Genomic DNA, 18,097 nt, shown 5'->3' with positions numbered 1-18,097 from the left:
CTACATGAGGTTTTACTGTACTTCACAACAGTATTAAATACATACACATGAGTTCATATGCATGTGTTCACAGACACACATACACACACACACACACACACACACACACACACACACACACACACACGCACGCACAATGAATCAGGAGAAGGAGAAAAAGAAAAACAGAATTTGAAATGATGTATTTTTAGAAAGATGATTAGAACAAAACACCATGTGACAATTGTGACAATCCTACCTACATTTTCAAATTGTGGTGGGTAGAATGGTAGCTCATAAAAATAGAAAAGTAACTCTCTCTAGCTTATTGCATTTAATTATATTCAATTAATACAAGTTAAATTAAGTTAAACAAGGTTGTTTAAAACACATGCACACTACCATTTACTGTTCTGTTAGAGTTCCCTCTAGTGACAATGATAGGTTACTACAAGAAAACGGCATACATGGCTTAATTGCACTAAGAGGCTGATGGCTCAAAATGAAGAGTATTTAGAGGAGTTCTCAGCAGCAAAGCATTCTGTAGAAGGAGTTGTGTAGCTGCTGGTCCTTGGCTGTTTGCAACCACTTTTCTGATGCGGTTGACGACACATGACAAACTTAGCTATATGGACACAGAATCTAGGTTTATATTTTCCATGTTCCCCAAAGGCATTAAATAATACAGCAAAAGCCAGAATTGTGTTCATCTTTCCATAAAATAGAATCAAAATGTTCCATGAAGATCTTTAAAAGTAACCATTGTGTTATCCACACCAGACATTCTGTTTTTATGGCTGCTTTTATGTGAAGCAAGCACACACCAAAAAAGAAAAATCAGTAATGTACTGTTAACTGTGGTCCTCAATGCATAAAGACAGCATTGGTAGCAACTAAGAAAGGCATAGGCCTATGTGCTACAGGATGGCTGGCTCCTCCACAGCCATTGTAATTCCTAAGGGTTCATGCAGTTGTTTCATTTTTCCTTCAGTGTGGAATCCACTAACATCTGGTTGTAAACATTGTGTGCCCCGGAAAATCAAATCAAAATCAAAAGAGAAATATATTTTGAAAAGTACTAGAGTGAGAAAGAATACCTTTAATTTCTTTCTCCGTTTGACTACTGACATTGTGAAGAATTCTGTCAGCCTTTGTGGGATGTTAGATTTTGGAGGTCCAAGATGTCTGAGCCTAGCTGAGCTTGCACTGTACCCCATTGTGACGGAGCACTTTTAAGTTTTGTTACAAAGATAGTATGTTCTTTCACATATGGGGAGGATGTTGCAGCCAGTCTGAATCAAGCATCTTTGACAGTTAACTACTTGTTATCTCACTTAGATTTGTCACCATGTAGCTCTGTTTGAATTGGCCATGTTTTTAAACATTCTCTTGTTTACAATAGTACAATTTTATAACAATACATCTGGGTTCTAGAAGTATATAGAGAATAATGATATGGAGTGGCCAAATTTGCATGTGTCTGTCCCCGGAAGGGTGGACTGTAATTTTATTGGATGTCTGCAGCTATTACCTTGAAGGATAAATATTCATTTTTCATCTATTCTTCCCCATCTAGATTGTATCAGGATTAACTGTAATTCCAGTAAGTGCCTATTCAAAATTTTTCAACTGTTCTTCCTCCATTACAATGTAAGCTAGTCAAGGAAAAGAGAGAGAGAGAGAAAAAAAAGAGTAAGACAAATGTATTTATAAAACTCAGGATCTCACCTTGAGTCATACCAGTCCATCATCTAGGGTGTAAAAATTCATTTTCTATTTAATCCGTCCAAAAGTTTTCCACTGTAATTTCTACTCCTATGTGGGAAACAGGCAGCACATATTTTGAAACAGAAGGTACAGCCTTCTATAGAGGTTATAGAGGCACTGGTATTTGGTCAGAATTTGGAATCCAGTAGTTCCCTTCATTATTAAATAGGGGAAAATACCACAAGCCCTATTTCCTTCTATTTCTATCACTTAACTCAAATATATAAAAGAAATGTTTAACTTCTCTTATTTTGAGAATTATTAATCATCCTTCTAAATCCATACAAAGATTTACAAAGACATAGTGTGTTCTTCACCATCCTACCTTCTCAGAAAAATCGATGAGCCTGAAGAGTTCATTCTTGATTATTAAGAAAATTTGCCTGATGAATTTTTACATCCTGACATATATCTACAAAAATAACTAGAACCATTCAAATGTGATATGCATGCCAAATGATGAGTCACAAAGATGCATGGACTGGGTTTTATCTGAATTTGGAAGGAGATCTGAAAGTACATAAGGACTGTGGTTTTATTTTGAGTTCCAGCATTAAGTAAGAAGTAAATATATTCCATTTTTATATGTGAATGCTTAGATGTTTCTTTTCCAGGTTTTGCTGACCACATATCAAAAGCTATTCCAATGACCACAAATTCATTAACAACTTAATAAAATGATTCTAACACACCTCTAATTTCTCAATGCCATAGTAAGATTTCGGTCTCTGGCCCTGGAAGACTGCTGCCTGTGAGTTGGTGGGACTTCCAAAAAATATTTGGCTGTGTTTCCAAAGAGCAACAACTCATTCTTTGAGGGAAAAAAATTGCAAAACCAAAATAACTTCTCTAGTAAATGCATATGATTACATGCTCTTGGGTTTGAACACAAGCAATTGATATTTGTCCTAAGAAAGGTGAGTCTGATAAATCATGGAATGAACATTACATTGAATTATAAACCACAGCCAACCATGCCAAGTACTTAAAAATGATCAAACCCAAAAATTCCTAAAAATTATCTCTCTGTGCTTTAACAAATGTAATTTCGAGTGTGCATCAGCTCTGCTCCAATTCTTCTCTTGGATAGCTTCCTGAAAGGGAATTTTATAGCTTTCATAGGTTTGTTTTATAGATTCAATGCCCTGGTACCCAGAAGTACAAACACAGCTGACTTGGCAGTACACAAAGTACTGTCTTCAAAGGTAAATTCATGCCTTAATCCAACAATAGAGTTTACTGATTCCTGCTGAATTGTAGGAAATTCATGTGGGGAAAATACTCAAGTCTACACCTCCCCATTATGCATTTCTTTTACTTTATTTATATTAACCCCAGAATAAAGCATTAACTTTTAAAGTTGCAAAATTAAAAGCATACACTCTGACAATGGATTAACCAAGTCAAATGTGATTCCCTGTTCCTTAGGTACAATTATTTAGGACATATATTGAATAAACATACTAGTCTTAGACCAAGTCTTCGTTGGCTGCTATGATGCTCTAGCAATATGGTACTGTAGACATATACTTTGCGTATTTCATAGAATAACAACTTTGAAGACAAAGATTTGCACTGGTTAGTGATTCCCCCCCCCCTTTTTTTTGGTTTTTCCAGACAGGGTTTCTCTGTGTAGTTTGGAGCCTATCCTGGCACTTGCTCTGGAAACCAGGCTGACCTTGAACTCACAGAGATCTACCTGCCTCTGCCTCCCGAATGCTGGGATTAAAGACGTATGCCACCAGTGCCCAGCCAATTTTCCCCCTTTTTAAAGTAGTATAAATTACACTTGAATACTTGAATTAAGTGAGTGGATCTTAAGTTTTCAGTGCATACCTCGGACAGGACTGCAAATGCTTTAGCTTGACAGTAGTCACTGGAAGAAACAGTAAATGACCAGGTAATGTTTTCATTTTTTTTTTTTTTGCCTTTGTTTTACTTGGGGATAGTGGGTAGATGTAGTGAATTAGTGAATTTCATGAAGATGAGCCAAATTTTCAGCTAGTTGGGAATTTACATCCCAAATGACATTCACCTGTTTTCACCCAAAGTTTTTCCATACTAGTGGCATATTACAGAATGTTCTTCTTGCCTACCAGAAGAAATGAAACCATTAGAGTAATGGAGTGTGTGTGTGTGTGTGTGTGTGTGTGTGTGTGTGTGTGTGTGTGTGTGTGTGTGTGTAGGGGATGGGGAGAAAAGGAAAGAGGGGAGTGTTCAGTCCCTTTCAAAAGGTAGAGGTTAATGCCAGCTCTCTTTCTCTGTAGTTTCTACCTTCTTTCTTTTGAGATGGAATCTATCACTAAACCTAGGGCTCAACAACTGGGTAGCCTTACTAATTAGTGCCCCACTCTTTCCAGGTCCCTGTGCAGGGACCATGAACACTGCCTGCAGAGACCCAAGTTCATGTTCCCCTTCTTGGCCTGCAAGCACTTCACTCACTGGACTATCTCCCAGCCGGAGAAATGGATTTTAATAAATGCAGGGTCTTTGCTCTACTTGCTTTCTTTTGCCTTTCTGTTTGTGCTCTGTGCTTGTCTCCTCTCTTTCCCTGCTCTTTCCTCCTTCCTACTACTTTCTCTGTCTCTTTTCTATGCTTTCTTCTGTTCCCTTCCTTCTTGTTTCCATATGAGAATTAAACCTCTCTGGAGCTAAGGCAATTACATTAGTAGACACAACTTTCAGCTGCATTTGGCTTATCACATCAAGTGATTCATCGAAGATGCCTAAAAAACAAAATTGCAGAAGATATTAACGTGGACAAAATGTCAAGGGTTGAAGTTCAAAGTCTTTTTACAACACAAAGCACCAATCCTAGAGACAAAAGGGAATCTAAAGCCAAAATACTTAATCTCACTTTGACTTAGAAAGAGATAAGCAGCATTCTAAATAGTGTTGTTATTGGAAAATGTACCTTGATGGATGTCTGGGGTGGATAATAAGATCTTTGTATTATCATTTTATTACCAGAATGAAAAGATCAACTGGATATTAGTTATCACCAATTTTTCTATGTAGATAAAAATGGAAAGCAATAAAAGAATGCAAAATGTCAACCTGTGGCACTTAAGCCATTTTAGATTGCTGTGATCAGGCTGTCACTTGCCAAACCTACTTAAAAAAGATAGGTGTGCATTCTGGGGGATGGTACAGATTAGAATGGGACAAATGTGCTGTTCAGAGCTGCATGGTCCCTGCAGAGCAGCAAACTTCAGAAGGCAGTGTTCTGCCTGTTCTCCCAACCTTGGAGGGTTTTTTTTGTCGAGTTTCTCAGTAATTGCCTCTTGGTGACCACCTGGGTTAGATGACACTGAAGAAATAACAGATGAAAATAAAGGTACAAATAGTTGGAGTTTTGTTATTGTTATTGACTGAATATATGTACAAAGGAAAGGAAGGTAAGAAACAGTTTCAGGGATTATTATTGTTAGCAAAAGAATGAGAGTAATGGAATATAAAACAGAGGAAAAATGATAGGTTTCAGACAGAAAACAAACAGCTAAGGTAAACAGAGGGTTATGAATATAGCCACCAGTCTAGACAACTCTCAGAACTTGAATGGAATATAAAACAAGCCTGTTTGAATCACCTACATATTCAAACTTGTAAGGAGTAGAATGAAGACTATAGCTTGTCCTGAATATTTTCACAGCTGCACAGTAGGGCAACAGTAGACAAGGGATTGAAGACAGAAGACTTCAAATCTAATGTGACCAATCTCCTTACTGCTTAGATGCCAATATAGAAATCTATAGTGCTCCAAAATGCCAGAAAAGATTACTACTTGTGCAGTGAGAAGTCTTTCTAACACCTGGTGAAGTCACAGTTCCTGATTGGTGTTGAATGTATTCAAGTTCTCTTTTACTACTGAGTACATCTTTGTAACCATTGGTCTAGGCCAATGTCAGAAAAACCTAAGAGGATTCTGACAAAATAATTCTGACTTTGATATTTCTTTCTTTCTTTTTTTCTATAAGATGGAAGTTTTCTTTTGTATCACCAAATGTGACTGAGTGACTACAGCTTGCTAGCCAGGTATTTTTTCCTTGTCAAAAGGACAAACATCTGTATACTTGCTTTGAGCTTTTGTTCTTTTTTCAGCTTTTTCCTTCTACTTGTTTTCCTTTTTTTCTCATATTTTTCCTTTCCTCTCTACCCCCTCTTTCCATGGGGATAGGACATTTTCACAAATCATCATGGATCCAGGAAACCAAGAGTGAAAAATATGATTAGCACTATTTGCTAGTGGATAGGAGTATTTTCTTTTCATTTTGCTTTTAGGCCTCTCATTGAGAGATGCGTGACTAGAGTTTCATTAGCTAAAAAGGAAGCAGTGCTGTTTATCTTCCTTTTTTTTTCTGTATAGATGATCTTTTGACGTTCGTACTTATGACTCAGTTTCACAAGCAACTCATTTCTATGGGAACTGAAACACTAATAAAAGCTCAAAAACTTGTATTTAAAACAGCATCTAGTCTCCAGGAAATAGTAATACCTAAAAGTGCTCCAAAATGTCCATCAAATCACTCTTTTAAAAATGAGCATTACCAGTTTTATTCAAACAAAGTTGTCAATGACTAGTACCTTCTCAGTCACTGATCTGAAAATATGGAAATAAATATTATGATCATGGAGTTCAATTAACATAAAATCACTAAACAGAAAGTGGCCATTTGTCACCTGCTAAAGCAGATTCATACCATAAAAGGTGATGTCATTATCCAGTTAACTCCTGGTAAGAGAGGGGGAGTGTAAGCATTGTAGCTTGGCTTATATTTAAATGACCATGAATACATGTTATTTGGGTACCATGGTTTAAGATGTGAAATAGAAAATTTATTTTATTATTATTATTATTATTATTATTATTATTGGTTTTTTGAGACAGAGTTTCTCTGTGTAACAGCCCTGGCTGTCCTGGAACTCACTCTGTAGACCAGGCTGGCTTCCAACTCACAGAGATCCACTTTCCTCTGCCTCCTGAGTGCAGGGATTAAAGGTGTATGCCACAACATCTGGCTGAAATAGAAAAATTCTGAAATTTTGAGAATTTTGGTTGATGATATTTAAATTTTTTCCATAGGTAAACTTTTCTATTTGATTATTATGCATGCAAATTAGCTCAGTAAGCATATGCATAGGTTTCCAAAAATGTCTAGCATATACATTTTCTGTTAGTTTTCCTAAATTTCAGAACATCTTTCATTACACCAAAATTAAATTATGTTCCTTCTGATTCACAAGTCATGTGGATTTAAATACTTTTTAGATGGAATAGTACCACTGTATACAATTAAAACTTTTATTTTGCCAAATGACATTATTAGACACCTTAAGGTATCCTGACCGTGAATCATAATATACATTTGAGCATTTGGTAAGAATTCACCATTGCTATCCCTTCTTATCTTGTCAAAAAGATAATTTATAAAGACTACTACTAGTTAGTATTTGAGAAAATAATACCGTTCTTCAATATTTACAGTGAATTAAATTTGATCCATATCTGAGAACTAGATGCATTTGGACAGTCTAAGTGATAAAGGTTTATTATGTGGATACACTACAAATCAGCACAATATGAGTTAATTTCAGTCATAGCAGACAGTTGTGGGGGTTTCAGTGGGTCTCAAGAACTGGAGGACAGTGCACAACTCTGTTGCCTTAGCTATTAAGGATTACTGCCCTCCCAAGACTCCCTTCTCAATAGTTTGAGATTAGGATCATAAGCTGTCTGCTCCTTTGGTCTCTCTTTGGTCACTCCTCTACTTTCTGCTGATTTCCTTCTGTTTCTCTTCTGCTGTGGCTTTTCCATGAATTTGGTGAGCTCATGGTGCCTGCTACCTTGTGAATGCTTCCATTCATGGCTCAGTCTGTGCTGCAGGTTTTCATTTTTCACATTGTTCCTCATTCTCTGTTTGCTCTTTGTGCTGTGGATCTAACCTCTCCTGGAAGAAATGAGTGGGCTCCTTACTTCTCAATGTCTCAATGGACAGAGCTTTCAAATCAGGGCATCCCTTGACCTATTAACAAGAGGTTAGCCTTGGTGGAGAATGTCCACTCATGAGCCAATCAAATGGCTTCAGAACATGGCACAACATAGTACACTATCTTCAAAGGCTACACCAGGGCAGGCGGGGTGCTGCAAAAGCTAATTTTCTGAGCTGCAGGGCTAAAATATTTTCAGGGTGGCCATAAAATGGCTCTGAGGATTGCAATCTCTTCACTACAGCACTGTAATGTAAGTTGAGTGGAACACATTTTTTAAATAGAAGGCGGGGGGGTACCAGAGTAGATTTATTTTCTTTGTTCCTCGTCAATGAAAGCAAAGAGCAAGATGGCTATGAAATATATTGGGAAAAGAATTTTCAAAAAATAATAAATGCTAAAATATTCAAATTATTATGATTTTATTGACCTCAATTTTGCTCTTTTGTTAATTGTTTTCTTAATGTAACTTCTCATCACAGTTAAAAGATCTTTGACTAAAATAGGAACTTTCAATAGTTGATTCATAGAACTATTGAAACCAATGGAACTTCAAAGTCTGTTGACTACATAAATATATATGTATATATAAGCTTGCTTTAGAAATGTACAATATGTAGCTGATGCCCAGTTACACATACACGTAATCTTGCACTTTCAGAAGTAGAGACACGAGGACTAGGAATTCAAAGTTTTCTAGTTACACAGCAAGAATAAGGTCTATGTGGCTTATGTGAGACTTTTGGAAAAAATAGAAAGAAAGGAAGAGGAAAAGAGTGAAGATAAGAAGAAGGAGCTATGTATATTATAAGAATTACAAATATGTTTTAAATTTGCATGAGAATAATGTAAGGAGGTAGGGAATTTGTTCATGAATTTGCAATCAGGAAATTTCCAATACAAATTCTCATTCACTGCTACAGAATGTAAAGAATTTTGAATCATTTTACATGTCATTAAATGAAAGTGGTAGAGTGGCTTATTTATGTGAAAAAAAAAAAAACCTGAAACCCAACTAACGCCTACAAGTAACAAACTTCTACTCAGTACTTCATAAGTTATAAAAATTCTCTTTAAATAAAAAGGGAATGACTTGGTATGATTATTGAAACATTCTTAGAATGTAGACTTATTCATCTCTTAAATAGTATAGAAATAGGTTGACCAGTACAGAACCTAGACCACGGCAATGACTATAGTAACATAAAATTATAAAACATAATTGTTAATGAATCCTGACCATAACTCCAGAGGTAATTAATTTTGACTTGTATATATTATCATATATCTGAAAATTTAATCTAATAAGCCAGCTCAGAAATTTTATATTCCAAAGAGTATTTGACAGTTCTTTAAACTATGCAATCTACTAAGTAAAACAAATTTCAGCCAATAGGTGTAAAAAATAATACCACATTGAGGATATAAAATAGCTGAATGGTAGAACAGGTGCCTAGTAGTAGAATCTGGGCTTCTTTTGGAGGGAGGGAGGGAGGGAAAAAAGGAGGGAGGGAGGGAGACACAAACAGAAAGACAGATACACACAGAGACAGATATAAAAACAGATACAGAGAGGTAGAGAGGGAGAAAGGGGGAGGGATGGAGAGAGAGAGAGAATGAGAGAGAGAGAGAGAGAGAGAGAGAGAGAGAGAGAGAGAGAGAGAGAGAGAAAGAACCCTTTCCTAAAGTTTCTGGAAATATGTCTTTATGTTGGTGAGGTGTTAGTGACTTTAATTTCTTTAATTTCTTGCTTTTGTTCATCATGTGCAGTTTCTAATTTCACGTGATAAATTTTTCTTTTCAGTTGAAAGGCCATCAAAACTAGATAAAAGTGAATGTCCTATTAAAATAAAATTTTAAAGTCAGCCTCACTATTATTTAACATGATTTAGCTAATAGATAATATATTAATATTAGATAATATATCCATGCACATCTTAAATCTATTGGCATATTTAATTTCTCTTTTACTTTTGTCTTCAAAATACGTAGAATAAGCCAGGCATGGGTGCACACACCTATAATCCCAGCATTCCAGAGACAGAGGCAGATGAGTTCTAGGCCAGTCTGGTCTACAAAGGGAATTCAAGGTCAGCCAGATAAACAAAACAAAACAAAACAAAGAAACAACAACAAAACAATGATGACAACAACAAACAGCAAAATCTAGAATAAGTATCTTGTTTTTAAATTTTATTTTATTTTCAATTCTGTGTGTCTGTGCTTAGATAAGTGGGCACTAACTGCAGGCTCACACACACTCCAGAAGCAGGTGTCAGATGTCTTGGAGTTGGTGTTACAGGATGCTAGGAACCCACAGGTTGTCTATAAGAGCAATACATGCTCTTCATTGACTAGTCATCTTTCCTGTCCATAAATATCTTTGAAAGAAAGACTTGGTTCCTAACCAAAAATAATAGTCATATTTGGAAGCTTTGTGGAACAGAAAATATTGAAAAGTAGTATATGACTTCAAACTTCACAGAAAACTTTTATTAGCATATTAAGTGCTCTAACCACTCATATTCTGTACAATATATACTTAGGGGGTAGGCCGCTTTTCCATAGCATTTAAATCCATGCTGTCATGGAAGACTGGAACAAAAAGAAGCAACTTCAAAGAACAGATTTCTGGTCATCTTCCGTACAGTGTGCTTTCCCAGAAAACAGGCCTCTGATTGAAGCCTAACAGAGAGGCCTGGGTTTCCAGGTGCCAACTGTCCTCCCCCTAAAAGAAGGAAAGCACAAAGGAAAATTCAAGAAAAGAGAGAACTTAATCTCATTTTTCTGCCAGGATGCTTTTTACTTTTGGAAAAAGTGTATCCAAGAATATCCCCCAAATTCCAAGCATTAGTTAAATATTATGAGACCAGCCTAGCCCTTAACAGCCATCAGCTTAGCATAAGACATGAGAATTCTGAAAACAAAAAAGATCAAGCAGGAATCAAGCCACTGTTCTGGAATGACACGGAGTAGACACTGCGCTATGCACTCTCATGAAGAGTAGATTCTGTAACTATTCCAATGATTTATTCATGCAGAAACTTATTTAATTGAATAATCTTTGCATTACAATGACAACCCTGCTTATTCATATCAGTTTATATATTAATTAATATTCATCTGCTTAGAAACTATATGCATTTTAATTGCAAAAATTGAGAAGTTGACTCTGTCTAGGTGTTGTATAAGGTGAATTTAACCACTAATGTAGATCAATATAACCATTTTTTTCAAATAAATAAACAACAAATATATTTTAATTTACATAAAAGCTTGTTAACTCTTTAATTCTTTTAACATTACTTTTAATAACAACTTTAATTACTCTTTAATTTTATACCTGCTAGCTATCCTATTATGTGATAAGCATTTCTTGGAAATGAACCTTTTTTTACAAACCTTAAAATAAAATCACAGTCCAAATTTTTATTTTCATTTATAACTGGTTTATTTTATTCTGTGAATTTCTAAGCCTGTAAGTTGAGCTAGAATAGACTTGAAGAGAGCTATTTTGAGACATTCTTTGAACAATATATTTGTCTAACTTGTGATTATTTTTCTGTGTTGTGAATATAACTATGTACTTGAAAGGCAGAATGTATCTTTAAATGGTTAGCTTTTCCCATTGAAAAAATTATTTATACCAGAGGTATTTATCCTGATCTTTCATAAATGGGCACAATCAATATCACAACTCAGGAGTCCAAAATGTTTTTGTAGATGGCTTAAACTTTGCCCATTTTCCCACATTGATTGTATTTAGCCAGGAATGGTGTGGGAGATGAGGAATCTGTAAAGAGTGAAATTTATAATAGAATAAAGGCTCTGTGATGAAGAGATGTCCCTTGAGGCATCTGTTTCAGTCCCCAAATGTCAAATTATCTTGCAAACAAAATTCATGTGTATTTACTTGTTTTGAAACTAAATATGAAGGATTGAGCTCTCGTAGTACCCAAGTCAACTAGCATCTTTGTACCTAGAAATTGCTAACTACTGGTCTCAGGTCATTTTGCTCTCTTAGGCAATACACACTTACATATTAAATTTATTCTCAAAGCGATTGAGAGGGAAGGAAAAGAAGTTATCAGCTTGTTGAATTACCCAAGCTCTCCAGCCATAGTATTTAACATATCCCATACTTCTAAACATTAAAAAGGGACATAGCGAGTATTATATCTTTGCGGACAGAGCACTTAAAGTCAATGGGGTGGCTTTCCATTAATCATTTGTCTTAATCAATTGTTCACCTTCCTAAATAAAATTCCCACAAAAATCTAAAAAATAGAAAAATCAGCCTTTTAGCTAGACATAGCAGCCCACACCTTTAATTCCAGCACTCAGGAAGCAGAGGCAAGCAGATCTCTTTAAGTTCAAGGCCAGCATGGTCTATATAGTGAGTACCATGACAGACAGTCAGGGCAACATAGAGACACTGTCTCAAAAAACAAAATACATTTAACCTTTCAACAAATACTTGGCAAATAGTTATTGTTCGAGGCACTGAGCAGGAAGAGATAGCATATATTCTCTGAGTCTTCAAATTTATCCAGAAGGGAATAATGACAACATAATATTGATAATAGTTATTATCATGAGAACCCACCATACAACAGATGCTGCTTTAAGTGATAAAAAATTCATTAAGCTCATTTGTAGGCGAATGATTTCTCTTATTAGCATATTTTACAGATAAGAGTACTAAGGGAGGAACATGGAAGAGAAGTGTGTTGCTCAAGTTCCCACCAAAACAGCTGCTCCAGATCAACATAAATAATGTTTTAAAAAGTACAAAACAAAAGCAGGAAGGATGAGTTTAAGTAACAATCTAATCAACACAAAAACACTGAACTTAATGTGATGGGTTTTCCTGGTGGAGGTTCATAAACTGCATTTCCTTGGTGGCTAGTGTTCAGATTTTAAAGAATAAGCATACAGGGGGTAATATTGGATTTATGTTATTTACCCAACATACTTTTTAACAGGAAAGGATATTTTTAATATTTTAGTGAAACACTAAAGGCAACCAGCTCTCTATGAAGTCATTCTGAGTCGTCTTCAGGCTTCTAACCTTGTTGGAATGAAAGAGAATTAAGGAGAGACAGAACAAGCTTGGAATTGGAGTAACTTTATTTGGCTGGCCATCCATCTTGTGGTTTCTAGGGTGACCGGTCTATCACCAAGTCCAATTTGTTTCTGGCACTAAACCCCACCAGGAGGACAGACCAAAGGCCCTTCTCTGGTTCCCCACATGTCATGCAATTAAGTGCAGACAATGTGGTGAAAGTGATCGAGACTTTGCCTTGTTTGTACATTCCTGAACATAAACCTTACAGATGGATGCTTCATGATCAATGAAGTGAAAGCTTCATTCTGCTCACTAGGAGGACTTCCTTAGTTAAGACCCTGAAGTGGGAGGACCCCATGCCGATGCCAGTGCTCTCCTGTCCTAACTTCAGATTCCTCATTTGGAGGAGGGGCGCCATGTTTTCAGTTTGTACTAAGCATGCAAATTATGTTGCCTTGTTTGCCCATGGTATTACAGAAAGTAGCGGAAAAAAGAGTGGAGGCGTGTGATTTACGTGTCTAATTTCAATTTGCAATGAAATTTCCTACTGACTCACAGGAGAAGTAAGGAAGTAAGTAATTAAGTAAATAAATAAATAAATAAATAAAACCTCACTCTCCCAGCTCACTAAAATCTGAGGAAGGTAAAATAGAGCCACTTAATAAAGAATTAATGTGCTTTGAATTTTTTATAACTTCTTTTAAAAGGAGGTCAAATTGGTATTGGTCTTTTTAAATAATTATTTTCAAACCAGAAACTAATAATGAAGTCAAATGGCAGGCTGTGGGTGTCATAATCACAACCCAAGAAACACATCCTCATGTCTTTTTTCCAAAAGGAAATGTGGCTGCCAAGAACTGTGACTCAGGCTTCAGGCTGCAGCCATCTCTGCTTATTACAAGGGCTTCTCTCTCTTCCTGTCTTGTCACAGTGACAAGGCTGGCTTCCAGCCTCCCACCACAGGCCAAGTGAATTGCCAAATAACCCTGTTAACACCTGGGAAAATTGATATAGATAGAAACCTATTTTTATGCATATAAACTCACAAACACAAGCATCAAACTTGAACATGAAGCCTTCTAAAATCTGGGGAAAAGTAAGGTAATTAATGAATTCTAGATTTTGTATTTTTAAAAACATTTTAGTGAAGTTTGCTTTTAGTTTGTGGCTTTTCTTTCTGTTTCTGAAAATAATGATAAAACCTGGAGCAATACAGTTCAGATAATTAACAATATTTAAGGTCAACTTTGGATCATAGGCAACAGTAACTCTAAAACGTAGAGTATCTGACTCTAAAACAGTTGATTATTTTTTATTGAAATTTCTTTATTACTCAATGTATAGGAAATTATGGAAAACTTTAAATTGCCTATTTATTAGTTTGAACTTACAGGATAAAAACACAGACCACAGAGTTAGGCATTTCTTTTAATAAAGTTTTATTAAAACACAACATAAACATTTGTCAGCATATAGCCTATAGACTACTTTTTAGAAGACCAAGATTGAATAATTACAATAATGACCCTATGGCTTGCCAGCTGGATATAGTTACTCTTTGGTCAGCAACAAATATTCCATCCCTGACCTAGTAGTATACAAGATCTTTCAGAAAAAACACAAAAATCCCAGTCAGGGTTTTGCAAAAGCTGACATCATTGTTAGATACAAATTTTTTTCTAAATGTAAATTAATAGGAAAGCGTGTTATGCAGCCCAGAATAAATAAGAATAATTAAATAACAAGAGACACAAAAGGAACAACTTTTGAATTTTTATAGTTCTGTGATGTCAAGTCAAGGTGCTGTATCTTCTCTCTCTCTAATTCAAATTTAGGGTGTTATAGGCAATTTAATGGTTTTAAAATATGCAGATGCATACTCCAGTCATGTATGAATGTAGAACCAATTTGTGTATTTAAGTTGATACATTGCTTTTCAGAGTTTACTTTTGAACTCTGGAAATCTTACTATTCACTTTCACATTGATGCAATGTTTAGCCCAGATGGCTGTGGTAAAACATAACCTACTATTAATAAAGTGGAGACTATAGATGAATCACTTCTAGAGGACAAGTTCTACCTTCCTACCATCTATGCAGGTTTTTGAGGAAGGATTTGCAGAAAGAGCATCAGAGTGCTCATGCCTACTAAGTGAACTCGTTGTAGAAGCAGATTAAGCATTGAGGCGTGTAGGTGGTGCTACAAAAGAGAAACACAAAACACCATTTTGTTTTTAAGAGACTAAGTGCATGGTAGAGATAGCCCATTTGTGTACTTAACATCTTTGAAATACAACACTAGAGGCAGATAGCTACCCAAAAGTTGTGATTCTGCCTTATGGCATACAAGTCTACTATTCTTAGAAGTCCAAATATAAATGTTTAGATGTGCTGGATCCAGCTATATCCACCTTTCAGTTCCAAAGGCATTTGTGACTTTCATCTAGAGATCTCTGCTGGCTTCTTTGAAGGTCTTGGCTTTTATTTTTATTGTCCTCCATTGCTTCTCAATGGCCCTACTCCTGTGCTCACAAACCACTTCAAGCAGTTCACAAACTATTTATCCACATGCTTTTTAATTTTAAAATATCTGAAACTAGCATCACATGCATCGTGTCTTACCCCCATACAACAAAGCACATGCTTGCTGATCAATTTGAGTCCCATATGCTAAAGTATTTTGTTTATTTTCATAATTAGGTTGACTATTTTAGAACTAAGTGAGTTAAAGAAGTGAAAGTGAAATTTCAAATTGCAAACTCAAGCTTATTCTACTACACCTACTGATGTACCTTGAAATCTGCTTTTGTCACTAAGCCATTTTGTTATTGAATCATTAATTTATACCCACATTTTAAAATATACACATTTTAAAATATAGAGTGATTTACAGACCACACACACACACACACACACAAAGATTGAGAAGAAAAGCAAATAAACAATTTTTAAAAATCATTGTTGAAATAGCACAGATCTTCAGCCTTGACTCTTTCATATATAGACATTAAAATAAAGCAAGAAGTTGCTCATCTCATGAGACAGGGCCAGATTTAAGATCTACATCACTTGGAGTTTGTAATTAGAGAGTAATATCAATACATGACACAGGGCTAATAATATGGACAACAAGTGGTAGATTTCAGCACTTATGTAACCTGGCTCCAGAATAGACAGTGGTCTTCGAACACAGTTTAATAGTTTTTCAACACAACAAAGTAGTTTTGATAGACCAAGTGTAATCTTAAAAATAAAGGGCTATTTGCAAATGACTTGAATAAGCCTTTGCTGGAGTATTTGACAAGACAGGCCACACTTTCTCTGAAAGAAATGGGCTCTCTGTTCCAGCAGCTCATAAAAGGGCTTGGTAGGTTTCACGATTTTTAGGTGAGGCCTCAAGATGTAAGACAGGAGCCAGGCAACTCTTCTTTTGTGCAATTTTTGTGCAATTTTTGCAAAATTACATACTGAAAAATAATTACTACTTTCAAAAGCAATGATACAAGCCACTGCCACAGTTCAGCTCCTGGAGTTTGACATGTACCAACCATCCCTGTAAGACAAGCCAAGAACAGCCAGGGCAGTTTTCAGCAGTGATCCTTTGGTATCCAATTCTATAAACAGGGGGAACAGTTACCTACCTGTACCATAACTTCAAAAAATCCCTTAAATATCTGTGATTTCACCATATAAACTGCTTTTCTGCACTTTGATGTGCCCTGTGCACAATTCTGGGATATGGAATGCAGTACTTCTTGATCTTGGATGAAGACAGTTTACAGTGAGATTTAGTGAGGCTATTAGGTTGACTAAAAGCAGCTTCACCATTAGCATTTGAATATAAACACTAATAATCCCAAATAGTCACTTAGCACTATTTTCCTGGATTCACTGGAGCCTAATAATTTTAACACACACACACACACACACACACACACACACACACACACACTCTCTCTCTCTCTCTCTCTCTCTCTCTCTCTCTCTCTCTCTCTCTCTCTCTCTCTCTCTCCTCCTATTGGGGGTTCTGTCTGGCCTCCTTCCTTCCACTCAGGACAAAATGAATATATTTGATTAATAACAGCATGGAGCCTCTCACACACTGGAGAATGTCATTATGATACTGAGGCTTTCTCACCTAGCTTCCAGTAAAGGGAGTGATATAGCCCTGCCTGCTTCTTCCAAGAATGAAGGGATGTTAAAAGTGGCCCCAGGGGAGTCTCCCTTATGAGCTTTTATGGACCATGAATAATAAGAAGAGGAGGAAGAAAGGTCAAAGTAAGAGAGACAGTACTGTGAAAAATATAAATCGTAACACATAATAAAACAACTCCTTTCTTCTGAGATTTGAGATTCAGAAAATCTAAGATAATATTTATTTGACAGTGAAAATTCTCTCACTCTCTCTCTCTCTCTCTCTCTCTCTCTCTCTCTTCTCTCTCTCTCTCTCTCTCACACACACATACTCACACACACACACACACACACAGAGAGAGAGAGAGAGAGAGAGAGAGAGAGAGAGAGAGAGAGAGAGTCACACAACCTTCATCCCTTCATCTGTCCCCTTTACCTCAAGTTCAGTTTAATTTTTGGCTTCCTAAGGGTAAGTCTTAGAGGCTCTCGAATTCATGGAATTCTGTGCAAGAACCAGCCACTTGAGCTAATGTATGGCAAACTGAATTGTTCCATAGCTTAGAATAAGTTCTGATAAAAAAGAACCAACATGCTAACAAAACTGCACACAGCTTCTATCCCCTTTCCTCATAGTTCTGCTTCTAAAAGTCTTTGAAATAACAGCATGTAAAGCTAAATCCTGATGCTATCTTGCAAATTCTTAGCTGAGGGTATTGGGCTTCATTGCACCTCGCTCAGAATTCCCAGGCAACATTTTTCTATAGACTTTCAATGTCAATGGAAGATCTCAAATCTGTCTTAATTCCATTTCCTATTGCCTTTGAAACTTAGAATTCACTTTGTCCTACTAGATCTTAATATATATATATATATATATATATATATATATATATATATATATATATATGATGCCTATGGCTTGGTCACACTAAAAACAAATGACAAAATTGCATATAAATCTATTCTCTACAGAAAAGAAACAATGTGTTGTGCTTCCTTAAAAAGTTTTGTCTCTCCTACTAAAGCTATTATAACAAAACACTATAGCATGCATAATCTTTCTCCTCATCTTTTTGGAAGTCCATGATCAAGCTGTATGTAGTCTTGGTCTCTGGTCAGGGTCTCTTCCTGGCTTACATAAAGCTGCATTCTCCCAGCATC

The 18,097-nt window shown here is 36.0% G+C and overlaps 1 protein-coding gene across 20 annotated transcripts in view; it reads left to right on the top strand.

The window, feature by feature from the left end:
• Nucleotides 1–18,097, top strand: part of Nrxn1 (neurexin 1) — a 1,056,958-nt gene that overhangs the window by 466,579 nt on the left and 572,282 nt on the right. For 13 of the 20 annotated variants that reach the window (XM_035445188.1, XM_027418008.2, XM_035445190.1 and 10 more), the window contains one exon: nt 1,556–1,582. The exons of the other annotated variants lie outside the window; for them this stretch is intronic. In XM_035445188.1, coding sequence (XP_035301079.1) covers nt 1,556–1,582 — 27 coding nt within the window. The remainder of the gene's footprint in view (nt 1–1,555; nt 1,583–18,097) is intronic. 20 annotated transcript variants of the gene reach the window in all.

Source organism: Cricetulus griseus, chromosome 5 (genome assembly GCF_003668045.3).
Source record: "Cricetulus griseus strain 17A/GY chromosome 5, alternate assembly CriGri-PICRH-1.0, whole genome shotgun sequence".
NCBI lineage: Eukaryota > Metazoa > Chordata > Mammalia > Rodentia > Cricetidae > Cricetulus > Cricetulus griseus.
The sequence above is the reverse complement of the archived record's forward strand: the minus strand, read 5'-3'. Positions and strand labels throughout refer to the sequence as shown.